Source organism: Phodopus roborovskii, unplaced genomic scaffold (genome assembly GCF_943737965.1).
Source record: "Phodopus roborovskii unplaced genomic scaffold, PHOROB, whole genome shotgun sequence".
NCBI lineage: Eukaryota > Metazoa > Chordata > Mammalia > Rodentia > Cricetidae > Phodopus > Phodopus roborovskii.
The window spans coordinates 12,963,530-12,976,934 of record NW_026126459.1 but is presented as its reverse complement, the minus strand read 5'-3'; the positions used below and the strand labels follow the sequence as shown (position 1 = coordinate 12,976,934).

Below are 13,405 nucleotides of genomic sequence, written 5' to 3'. Positions count from 1 at the left end.
CCTGGCAACTGCTGGGGCTAGTTTTCAGCAGAGCTAGGCAGGAAGCTGTTGTGGGGGCTTGCAGGCCAGAAGACAGAAGAGTGAAGTGGCTTTGATATGCACAGAGAGATGGCAACAAAGAATACATGCCCCATTCTCCAGAGGCAAGGGAGATAATCTGGCAGGAAGAAATCTGTTTCACAGGTTTCTGAAGACCTCTGAGTGAAGACTTTTCTCTCCACCATCAATCGTTCCATTTTCCCTGTCAGCATGTAGCCTGAGCTGGCCCCAGACTGTCATTTTGGGCCATAATCAGTGCAGCTGCCTTTTGGGAGGTTTGGGACCTAACACACAGATCACCCACAAAGGGCAGGATACTAACAAGCCATCTCTTGCACACTCATGGAGGCTTTAACTGATTTCAGTCAAGGACAGACCATCTGGGAAGATGAAAAAACATTTTTATTAACTCACTAAAACCTTACCTATTGTATGTAAACTCCACATCCATAGGTTCAAAGTTATACATTTGTTCAAATCCTGGATTAAGTTTAAGAGTTACATCTTCTTCATGAATCTAAAAAAACAAATGAATGATTCAACTTCTACACACTAGACTGGATTTCATGGGACAATCTTGCATCTGCACCTAGCAACACATCATGAAAATATCATTTCACAGATTTGGGCCAAAACTTGGTATTATAAGTACCTGCAAAATTAACTGAAAATGAGTAAATCATTCTTAAACTACACAAACAGGGGTGATGTCTCCATTTACATCAGCAACACTTAACCAGTCTCTCCCTGAACCAAGTACACCAATAATACAGCACATAAGACTCAAGAGATCAACCTGCCAACAACTCCAAGTCGTCATCAGGGTGGTCCTACCAAGTTAAAGCCTCACAGAGAGTTGCTCAGGACTCCCCTTTCTAGTAGTACAGGGGAGAGTAAAGCTGGATCCTGCATAAAGTAAGATTTCATACTTCCTCCTGAAGGAAAGAAAGGAAACCTCTGATGACACATGGGGCAAAGCTGCCAAGGAACGCAAACATCCTTTGGTGGAATCAGTGCTGAGGCGGTGTGTCTTCCCCAGGCCCAGGCCTGACACTGTGCAAGGTCAGAAGTTGTAGTGAGATCAGGACCCAGAGACTGTGGGCAGGAGATGTACAGTAAACAATGGGACAGACTGTCACAGAGTCCTCCCATTCTCACACAATGCTACCACAGTCCTTTCCCAGGAAGGTCACCCAGCACAGGATTCTGGAAGGGAATCTACAACTTAAGGTCACTAAGCACACTAACACCAAACTACTAAGACTGAGGCACCATGATCCTCAGCAGCTTAAGATATTGTAGACTACATTGACCTTTTATCTAAAAAGTTGCAAATGAAATAAGAAAATGGAAAGATTCATAAAAGCAAGCACAAGACAACTTAAAAAATTACAACAGCCAAAGTATTCAGAAGTAAAAGTAAGAGAGGTACTGGGAAGGCTGCAAGTGGGTGGGGCAGCGAGCCTGTGTTCTCTAGAATCCTAGCTCCTTTTATGTCAATCTGACACAAGCTAGTCATCTGAGAAGAGGAAACCTAAACTGAGAGAACACCTCATATTGGTCTGTAGGCAAGTCTGTGGGACATTTTCTTGTTTAATGATCCATCTGGGAAGGCCCAGCCCATTATAGGTAGTGCCACCCGTGAGTAGGTTGCCTAGGTGATATATCAGACTGAGCAAGCCATGAGAAATAAGCCAATAAGCAGCATTTGCTGCCATCTTGAGATCATGCTTTGGTTTCCTCTGATGATAAAATGTAAGCTGTGAGTCAAATAAATCCTTTTTTCCTCAAGTTGCTTTTTGGTCTTGGTGGTTTTGTTTGCTTTTTAAAGATTTATTTATTTTGTATATAATATTTTGTCTACATGTTTGCTTGCACACTAGAAGATCTCATTATAGATGGTTGTGAGCCTCCATGTGGTTGATCTCAGGACCTCTGGAAGAGAGAGCAGTCAATGCTCTTAACTTCTGAGCCATCTCCCCAGCCTGGTTATGGTGTTTTATCACAATAATGGAAACCCAATTAAGACATGTAGCATACACTTGTCAGGAAGATCCTCTGTGGTCAGTTAGAAGTAGGTAGCTCTCAGCAAGGACTCAGCACCTGAGTCTTTTCTCCCCAAACTCTCCAAATTGGTTCTCTTAATAGGGCACTACTTTTCAAGGCCCTGCTGGCAGGAAGATAGCAAATTTGACTTCAGCATAAGTACTTGTTTCAGATGTGGCTTCTTTACCAGCTGTACCATCTGGGCCTTCTGTGTCAGCTTAAGTATCCTACCCCATGCTCTGGCCAGAAAAATTGATGCTGAGACTAAAGCAGGCACTGACTGGGCAGCTGATGTTATGGAGCAGAGCATCCTACTGAATGCCTCAGTACCATACTTACTTAGTTCATCCTCCTCCTGAGGGTCTTACCTGCTAGCTCTTCTAGATCATGCCCAGTGTCCAAAGCTGTTTGAATGCAAACATGATTTACAAGTAGTTTTATATTGTTGAAAATTATTCTTTCTTAGACAGGAAGTTCCCTTTACACCACAAAAATTATTCAAAGATCATTGTGTCTTTAAATTTCCACAATACAGACAAAGCCATTGGAATTCCCTCTGTGAGGGTGGGTGAGTCAGTCTGACCTTCACTCTTTGAGGAGTATCATCTCACCTCCATGACATAGCCGATATATTCAATGACATGTCCATTGTATTCTTGAGATTTTAAAATCAGTTTGTCACCTAGGTAAAAAATATTATGTATCAAACACAAAATCAAAAATTTCCTGATTCACTTTGAAATCAAGTCTTAATAAAGTATAATATAAAATTTCCATCTGTTGCTTAAAGATAATTGTAACAAAGAAACATGTATAACATACATGTTAAATGATTTCCTTTTAGGTAAATGTTGCTTCAAAAGACAGAAATGGGATAATCCAAGTATGTGGCCAGTTAAAACTACTTTTCCCCAGTGTGATCTTTCTGCTGTCCCTCAGGTAACCTGCAGTGAGATCTACCTGCATAGAGGGAAGGTCGGCTCTCAGCAAGCCCAGGGACCTCCAGTACCAGCAGATCCCCTTTCCTCTTCAGGACAACGCCACTCATGTTATACTCCTTTAGTTCTATTTCTGCATGAATCTCCTCCAGCCACAGCAGAGTGGAGAACTTCTCCTTATAGTTTGACATGTTCAAAAGCTGAAAAATAGAATCATCCAGTCTGTGAAGACAGAACAGCACATCCATGTCTATGTCTAGGGAGCATGCTTAGAGTCCAAATGTCTAAACCACTTACATCCAAGACATCTACTCCAGACAGGATGATTTGGGGTTAGAGTTTATGAACCCGGTCTGCATACCACCATCCTTGGGCTAATGGAGGATCACAGCACTCTGGCTCTTCATTGGCCAAAACATCTATTCACTAGCATACTCTGGGCCCTCAGTCAACTCTGTTGTCCCTAATCTTTCTGTCAGGTCTTTCAGCTTCTTCTAGAAAGGGCAGTGTAACTTCTATAGATGCTTGCAAAGAGGATAGGCTATCCATTGGCCTAGATATAGTACAAATGGACACCTTCCTTCCCATCTGAAATAGTGAAAACATCTAGATGAAATGTTAAGTTCCTAGAAACATAAAAGCTACACCAAGATTACACCACAAACAATGCAATCACCTAAGAACTGGAAACTAGATCAGGAACCAAAAACTTTCAACAAAGGAAATCCCCAGATCTGTTGGTTTCATGAGGAAATTCTATAAAACATATAAAGAAATGGCAGAAACCCCTTTCAAACTTTTCCAAAATCCCAAGAGAATATTGTATAATTCATCCTAAGAGGTAAGCATTACTCTGATGTCAGAGTCAGAAAAAGTCTTTATAAAGAAAGAAAAAGCATGTGGTGCACACCTATAATCCCATTGCTCAAGAAATTGAGACAGGAGGGTTACAAGCCAGTGCTGCATAGTGTCACAGTGACATGAGGGTCTGGGGATGAAGAAGATGAAGGGAAAGGGAAGGAAGGGAAAAGAGAGGGGAAAGAAGAGGAAACAGGGAGGCAAAGAGCAGAGTTAGAGATAAGGGTAGGAGTGAGAAAGAAAGAGTGGTCTGTCTCTCAGCTACTCAGCAGGCTAAAGAAAGGTCAATTCAGCTCAAGAGCTTGAGGCTATCCTGGGTAACACAGTAAGACTCCATTCAAAACACAACAAACAGAACTTACCCAACCACACCTCCCTCTCCAATACAGGCCAATATTATGAATATTGATACAAGGACTGTCACAAAATACTAGAAAACAATGCAGTAGCATATTAAAAGGATTATACAGTATAGTCAAAGGGGTCTGATTCTTAGGAGGCAGGGATAGGCCACCCTATGAAAATTAACAAATATAGCAAACTGCTTAACAGAAAGAAGGAAGAACATGATCATCTAGATACAGAAAAAAATATCTGACCAAATTCAGCATCTCTCATGATTAAAAAGAATTACCTCAGAGTAGGGGAAAACTTTCTATTGATAATACAATAAAGGTAGATCTTTAAAAGCCAAACTCAGTGATAAAAAAAGCATCCACTAAGATCGGGAACAAAGCAAAGATGTTCATTTTCACCACTTCTACTTATTTCTAGAGGTCTTTTCTATAGCAATTAGTTAAGTACATGAATCCAGGGTGGGAACTTTAAGCAGAAACTAGCAGAGCAATGCTGCTTACTAGCTTGTTCCTCTGGCTTGCTCAGCTACCTTTCTCATATAGCTCAGGCCTACCAGACCAGGGATGGCAGGCACATTGGGTCCTCCTACATCAGTTAGCAATAAAGAAAATGACTTATGGGCTAGAGAGATGGTTCAGAGGCTAAAAGGATTGGTTGCTCTTCCAGAGGACCAGGATTCAATTCTCAGCATCCACATGGTATCTCACATCTGTCTGTAACTCCAGTGCCAGGAGATCCAATGTACTCTTGTGGTCTCTGCTGACAAAGCAGAGACTGTGCACAGACATAGATGCAGACAAAACAAACCATACACATTAAATAAACAAGTTAAAAAAAAAAAAGGAAAGAAAATGCCTCATGATATGCCCACAAGTCAATCTGAGGGAGCCAATTCTGCAATTGGGAGTCCCTCTTCCAAAGTGACTATGGAATGCATCACGTTGACAACTGAAACTAACCATGACAGGAAGTGTTGTGAATCAATGTCATCAGTGCTGAGAAAGCTTTGCATACACACACTCAAATGTAGAAGTATGTTTGAACCACTTCAGGAATAGTTAGTGCATCCATGCATGTCCATGTAGTTGCATTTGCCTATGTTAGGTACACATAGAGTCCAGAGACTGATGATGTCAGAATGTCCTCAGTCACTATCTTTTGTTTTTTGTTTTTTTTTTTTTTTTTGAGACCGTTTCTCTGTAAAACAGCTCTGGCTGTTCAAGAACTCACTCTGTAGACCAGGCTTGTCTCAAACTCAGAGGTGCAACTGTCTCTGCCTCCTGAGTGGTGGGATTAAAGGTGTGTGCCTCCACCACCCGCCTTGTTATTTTTATGTGTACAAATGTTTGCCTGCATGTATGAAAGTATATTGAATTCATGCAGTTCCCAGAGAGGCCAGAAGAGGGCATTAGAGTCCACACAACTGATGTTACAAAAAAAACGCTGAGTCCCATATGGGTGCTGGGAACCAAACCCAGGTCCTCTGCAACAGGAGCAAGTGCTACTACTAACCACCAGGCCATCTCTCCAGCCCCTTCCATCTTAGTTTCTGAGACAGGGTCTCTCACTGAACCTGGAGTTCACCATTTTTGCTAGACTGCCTGGCCAGAGAGCCCTGGAATTTCTTTCTCTATTCCTGTGGTTAGACATGCCCTGCTATATCTCTGTTTTAAGTTAGGTGATGGGAAAATGAACTTGGGTCCTCATGAGTGCATGGCAAATGCTTTACTCACCAAGCCATCTCCCCAGCTCTAATTTTTCAGAAAGTGAAAATTAAACTCAAATAGTAAGTTTTAAAAGCAAATAGATTCTAACGTAATATAATCCAATACATACTTGCTAATAAATAATGGTAGAAAAGTATTAAGTCTTCCCTTTCCATAATTAAATTATTATGTTTCTTATGAGCAGCAAACTTCATCCGTACAGTAAACAACATTGTCATTCATAACATGTAATAGTCTAAAACCTTCCTTATTCTAGCGTCACTTAAATTTTCAGGCATCAGCCTCTGAAGGTTCTTCACAGGGAATTTACTGCTTGTTGTTCTTTAGAAACAGTTATAAGAATAAAAGGCAGGGAAGGGCTGGGAGTGGTCCCAGGTGAGGGTCCCAAGTGAGTTGGGTCCCAAGGTAAGGGACCATGTGGGAGAGCAGAGCAGGTTCCATAGCAGGTGAGAGTGATCAAGGCGGGAGGTGGAGGGAATAACATGTCAGGCAGATAGAGCTTAAATGAGTTTATTTAGAAAGGGGAGTGATGGAGAAGGGAAGAGACAGAGAGGCCCTGGAAAAGAAGAGAGGGGGAGAAGAGAGGGGGGAAAGAAGAAGGGGGTAGGTAGCTGGTGGCCAACCCAAGGCAGGAGAGAGAGAGGGAGAGAGAGAGAAAGAGAGAGAACAAAAGAGAAAGCAAAAGAGAGCGTGAGTGGGCAGGGGTCTTACTTTTAAAGGGACACTTTACACCTGCCTGCAGTACTCATGGAACCCTGGGCTGACCAGAGTACTGCCTGAGTGCATTCTGCCAGGTGACAGGGGCAGGCCAGCATAATGCCTGAATCCTTTACACTGCTTGCTTCTACAAATGCTTATCATTCCAAGATTCCCTCTGAAATCTATGTAGAAGCCTGTGAAAAGCTCAAGTTCTGCTTGTATAGACACCCCTATCTCTCTAGCCCATACATTCCCAATTGAATGCTCCTCAAACAATTAAAAACTGCATAGCAGATACTTCCCGGGATAGGGCAAACTTCCCTTAATTAAACTTTTCTTTTTATACTTCTCTGCAGCCTCTGGTCCTCTACCTTCCCTGCAAGCAGTATACTGTTCTTTCCCTGCCTGCTCTCACAGCATCCCTGGGAAGAGAATTTCAGCAAAGGTCATAGGTCTTCTTATCCTAAGGGAAAATGAGGAACAAAAGCAGATGCTGTGGGGCTGACTGGCATCTCCATCTAGAGCTAGGCTAAAGCAGCTGACTCCATATCATGTTTGTGCCCCACTGCTAAGTTCAGAAGGGTTGCACTTCCTGAGTTGGTACATACACAAGTCTTTCCAGAGACTTGATTGTCAATGCTCCTCTATCTAGCACCAGCATTGTCCACTTTTAGCGTGGAAAGCCTACCAGTCCTGGCACAGGATACCTGGCAGAGTAGAAGACTGGCTTGAATCTCCCATTCCCACTCCTCTTCTGAGCACTCTGAACACCAGGTCATCCTGGAATTCCTAGTTACCTATGGTGGAAAGTACTGACAGGAGATCTGAATACAATGTCTCACCTGTTTTTTGAACTGCACTGTAGTGGCGAGTAACACTTACTATTTTCAGATGTTTTCTTACCTCTGCAAGAAGTGGCTGAAAAGTCAGGATGTCAATTTTCTGTTCCACACATTTTTTTAGTCTATCTGGTATTGGATACTGTGGAAGAAAACTTGGAAGTTGTCGCCTTGAGTTCCTTAAAAGAAAAAAGTTAAAGCAAAAGCAATTATATTATGCATGTAGTGTGTGTATAGGGGGCAGGTGCGCATTCACGTGCAGAGGCCAGAGGCCAATTTTGGATGTTGTTCTTTGGGTGCATCAACTTTGAGTTTTTTGAAACGTGGTTTCTGGTTGGCCTAAGATTACCTAATTAGATGAGGCTGGCCAGCCAGTGACCTCAGGATCTGCCTGTCTCTACTTCTCCAGGGGTGGGATTATAACATGGCACACCACAGTGACTTGTTTTTATTTTTATAGCAAGTACTGAACTAAAAGTAATTCTTATTCTAGACTTTTACATGTTTATGAGCATCTCTGATCTACAGTGTATGGGTTCAGAAATGTTTCAGATTTTCTAGACTTTTTTCCCTGGGACTGAACCCAGGGCTCATATGTGCTATGCACTCTAACACTGAGGTCCACTTCTAGCCCATTATTGTTCACTTTGCAATACATATACATATACATATATATATATATATATATATATATATATATATATATATATATTTTTTTTTTTTTTTACCAGTTACAGATTTTCTGAAGTGCAACAAGATCTGAAACTTGTAGGTCAACATTCAGACACTTTCAGATTTCAAAAGACCTCAGGTTTTGTGTTAAAGATGTTTAACCTATATGAGGTGTTTCCCCTTTGCTATTCTGTCCTGTTTCAAAAAGGCTAGAGTTCATTAGTTCATGGAAATACCTCACAGAGGAACCAGACTAGGGCACATTGGGTTCAGGATCTTGTCTCCACATAAACTCTGGCTCAGCACTCTAGTCTCTTTAACAGAGGTAGGCAGAGCTGTACAAGCTGTAGGGGAACCTGCTCAAACCATGGAGTTTGAAAACAGGTTTTTTGTTTGTTTTTTAACATCTAAGGAGCTAAACTCTTATTCCTGCACTTTTAGTGAAGACATGAGTATTAAAAACAATACTGACACATCAACAATAACACTACTACCGGGTGGTGGTGGTGCATGCCTTTAATCCTAGCACTTGGGAGGCAGAGGGAGGTGGCTCTCTGTAAGTTCAAAACCAGCCTGGCCTACAAGAGCTAGCGCCAGGAAGGCTTCAAAGCTACACAGAGAAACCCTGTCTCAAAAAACCAAAGGGGGAAAAAAGATACTTGGAGGTGACTGGAAAGATGGCTTGGTGGTTAAGTGGCTGATCTTCCGGAGGACCCAGGTTTAATTCCCAGCACCCACATGGCAGCTCACACCTGTCTGTAACTCCAGTTCCAGGGGATCTGACACTCTGGCAAAACACCATAAAGATAAGTTATTAAAAGAAGAAAAAGTAAATTTGCAAGAAAGGAAGGAAGGAAGGAAGGAAGAAAAGAACGCCCTTGGTAGAAGCTGCCCATGTGGCCTGCTTCAACTGTTCTGCTAGTTCTTGATGCTATGCTTCTCTGCAGAAATCTAGGCCCATCCTTAAGCTTCTGCCTTTATCTAGTTAGCTACATTCAAATTCACAGCAATTCTGTATCAAGTAAGACCAAAAAAAAAAAAACAAAAAAAAAAAACAAAAAAACAGAGTAACAGAAATTATAGGAAAAAATTGGGAAGTAATGAGGAGAGATAATGAGGACAGGACAGGCATCTCAGCCCCAGGTTCCCCCTTTCAACCTCTGATGCAGTTTATACTGAGTGGAGGGAGCAGAGGTGTACTCCCAGTCTCTCAACTTCATCACTGTATAGTGATGTTCTTTAAGTATTCTGCAGGTAGCCTGACTGTGTACCTCTGGTGGAAACTCTGCAGACTACTACAGGGCTATCCAGCAGTACTGAAAGCTGCTGCTGCTAATTCAAACGCAGTGCTGTGTTCACCTCTGCAGCTGTAGGGTACTCAACCTAGTAAATGCTAATGAACTAATTGCAAAAACTACTGAGATATGGAGGGATTAAGACAATCAACACACATATACAGGCAGCTCTCTGAGTTTGAGACCAGCCTGGTCTACATAGTAAATTCTAGGGTAGCCAAAGCTACACAGTGAGACCCTGTCTCAAAGACAAAAACAAACACAAAAGAGTTCTTGCTCACATACAATGGAGTAAAAGAGAGAAGCCAGAAATGAACTCATACAGCAACAACCATTTGATTTTCAACAATGGTATAGAAAACAGCAGAGAAAGACAGTCCCTGATGAGTCATGGAAGTGGGGGCTACATGTATAAGAATAAGACAGATATCCACCTCCTGTTTTCTACAAAACTCACTTCAAGGATCAAAAATCCTGCGGTCGCTTGAATGTAACTGCCCCCATAATTTCTCAGGAAGTGACACTGTTAGGAGGTGTGACTTTGTGGGAGTGGGAATGGCCTTCTTATCACTGTGAAGGTTTCCTATGCTTAGGATACCACCACCCAGTGTCTGAGCTGACTTCCTGTTGCCTGCAAAATGTAGGACTCTCAGCTCTAGCACTATGTCTGCCTGCATCATGCTCCCTGGTCTGATAATAACAGACTGAACCTCTGAAACTGTAAGTCATGCCAATTAATTCTTTATAAGAGTTGCTGTGGTCATAGTGTCTCTACACAGCAATAAAAACCTTAAGACTGACCCTAAAATAAGACCCACAACTCTGTATCTACATTTCAAAGTGCAGGCACTGGTAAGTGCCTATGACTACAATAACTCGGTAAATAGTAGCAATGCTTGACAGAGTTGCATTGAATTAAAAGCTTTTATACTGCAGAAGAAACAACCAGAGTGAAGGGACAGCCTGCAAAACTTTACCAATTAACAAGGAATTAAAATCTAGAATGTATAAACAACAAAACCCTCAAACACCAACCATAAAAATAAAAACAGTTGGGTGGTGGAGGCACAAGCCTTTAATCCCAGCACTTGGAAGGCAGAGGCCAGTCTAGTCTAGTCTACAAAGCAAGTTCCAGGACAGCCAGGATTTTGTTACACAGAGAAACCCTGTCTCAATGCACCCCCCCCAACCCAAACCCAACAACAACAAAACAAAAACCCAAACCATCTGGCCAATATTTGGGCAAATGAATTAAACATTTTTCAGAAGAAATATAAATGGCTAATGAACATTTAAAATGGTAATTAAAGTGCTCAGAGACTCCATCTCACTATCTTGATGAGAACAGAGGCCAGAGAGAGCCAGTAAGATGTGGCTCCCTATACTGCTGTAGGACTGTGAGGTAGAGCAGCCACTAAGGAAGAGATCCCTCATAAAACTAAAAGCAGAACTAGCCCAGGAGTCCCCCAGATTTGTGCCTAAAGGACTCTAAAACAGCACACCACAAACATTTGTACATTCATGTTTTTTGCTTCACTGTCCTCAACAGCTAAGATATGGTATCACGTCAGATATCCAGCAACAGTTGACTACAGAGTGTCATAAATATTCACATACGAGTTTTTTTTTTTTTTCCAGCCATAAAAGGAAAACAGTTGTGTTATGTGCTGAACCTGGATGGACTGGAGATCATTATCTGAAGAAAAAAAGAAAGGAGGGAGGGAGGGAGACAGGAAGGCAGGAAGGGAGGGAGCAAGCAAGCGAACAAGCAAGCAAGCCAGGCTAAAAGGGGGAAATTGTGTCTCCTATGTAGAATACATATTTGTAAACACACACACACATCCCACATGAAGGCAGGAAAGGGTCTAAAGGGAAAATGGAATTCAAATGTGAAAGCAGAGGCAGACAACTGGAGGAGAGGGGGAAAGGACAGGTATTCTCAAGGTGTAATTATCTATGTTTAAAAATACCACAAAGAAACTCATTATTTTATACACTTATTTAAAGCAATGAAAGAGAGCTGGGCATGGTGACACACACCATTCAGAGAGGCAGCAGCAGGTGGATCTCTGAGTTCGAGGCCAGCCTGGTCTATGGAGTGAGCTCCAGGACAGCCAGGGCTACAGAGAAACCCTGTCTCAAAAACAAAAAACATCATCAACAACAGAAATATAAAGAGGTCTACTGCAGTACATGACCCCATCCTGATAGCTACAACATGGGCAAGACAGAGAACTGGAACTGACTGACCTGGGAGTCACTATGCAAGCATGAGACAGCTAGGAGTGAGTGTCTACTACTTCCTGTCCATGCTGCCCGGAAACCAACCGCTTTATTCTAGAGCAGAGGTTCTCAACTTGTGGGATGAGACCTCTTTCTGGACTGAACAACCCTTTCACAGTAGTGACCTAAGACCACAGATAATGGGGGCCACAGAGATGACTCAGTGGTTAGGAACACTGATTCTTCCAGAGGACCCAGGTTCAATTCCCGACACCCATACGGCAGCTCACAACTGTCTGTAATTGCAGGATCCAACACCCCCACATAGACATACATACAGGCAAAGAAACACCAACCCCCCCCACCAAAAAATAAAAAGGAAAACACAGATATTTACATTTTAACTCATAACTAGCAAAATTAACTCATAACTAGCTAGTTATGAAGTACCAACAAAAATACTTTAATGAAGAACTGTATTAAAGGGTCTGAGAACCACTGCTCTACAGAACTCTCATACACAGATCTGCTAATACTCTCAAGGAAACAGACAGAGGGTATCAGAACACTTGTGCTTCGTCTATATATTAGCTTCCTCTTGAGCCAACTCTAACTGGGCATTGTGTGGAACTAGAGTATTTGCTTAATCACCATCCAGTCATTTGCATACATGGTTAACACCTTGCTCCCTTTCTGGGCTTTTCCCCTAGGCAAGCTCCAGAAGTGAGCAGGAACCATCAGCACTTACTACTGCTCTGTGCCAGGAAACTAAGCATTTCACATGCTCTATACCATTTACTCCTCAAACCACATGAGGTAGGGACTATCACTTACAAATGAAGTTAAGGCACAGAGAAGTCAATATACTTTCCCAAGGCCACACAGCTTCTTGGTTGCAGTGCTGTGATTCAAACAATGGTCTAAAAAAGCATGGTGTCCACAGTGCCTTCTAAACAATGGTCAAGGACAAGTTCAGTAATCCCATAATACTGTCTGCTAATACTTTCTCCTTTCAGTCTACAATTTGGTAGAAGTCCATCATCCTTTGTCTTAGACTGTTACTGGGTTAACATGATCTGAAATCCAGAATTTTCCAATATTAGAAAAATAATAGTCTTGCCCTAATGGGCTGTGGGCAGCACCTGACTCAAACTCTCAGTAGTAATAATGATGTGGCAATGTCTTCAGTACTCAGGACAAAGCCATTTAATACCCTCACACACAAAGGTCCTATTCTTTTGGGGGGGGGGACTAAACTTAGAAGAAACATGTTTCTCGGAAGTTTTATGCTTTGTTTACTTCAGACAAAAGCAAATGAACCTAACCGAGGCAGAAACTATGTCATCCACAAGTTTCTATGCTCAACTCACAGATTCTATTCTTGAATGCTATCAGATCTTCCAAAAGGTTTCCAGTGACCAAGCAATCTTGGGGCTCAACACAAGCTGCACTGCAATTCTGGGAACGGCAATTCTGGGAACGGCTCTAAAAGCCACACCAGCCAGCACAGCACAGATCCACTACTAGTTTCAAAGTGGACGTCCAGAAGTGGATGGCAGGAGCCAATCCATACTGGTTTCAAAGTGATCCTAAGATCTGCCAAGAAAAAGCAAAGCCAAGGGATGCACAGGGCCTGGTTTGCACAGACTGTGCCCTTACAGGTTCCATGGGAATGCACTCTGCCTCAAGAACAATTATGGAAATAAGCTCAA

The 13,405-nt window shown here is 42.2% G+C and overlaps 1 protein-coding gene across 1 annotated transcript in view; it reads right to left on the bottom strand.

The window, feature by feature from the left end:
• The window catches only part of Mov10l1 (Mov10 like RISC complex RNA helicase 1), a 62,325-nt gene that overhangs the window by 33,983 nt on the left and 14,937 nt on the right, over nt 1–13,405 (bottom strand). The window contains exons 10-13 of the mRNA XM_051189112.1: nt 7,568–7,682; nt 3,046–3,223; nt 2,697–2,767; nt 465–556 (exon numbers count right to left, since the gene is read on the bottom strand). Of these exons, the coding sequence (XP_051045069.1) occupies nt 465–556; nt 2,697–2,767; nt 3,046–3,223; nt 7,568–7,682 (456 nt within the window). The remainder of the gene's footprint in view (nt 1–464; nt 557–2,696; nt 2,768–3,045; nt 3,224–7,567; nt 7,683–13,405) is intronic.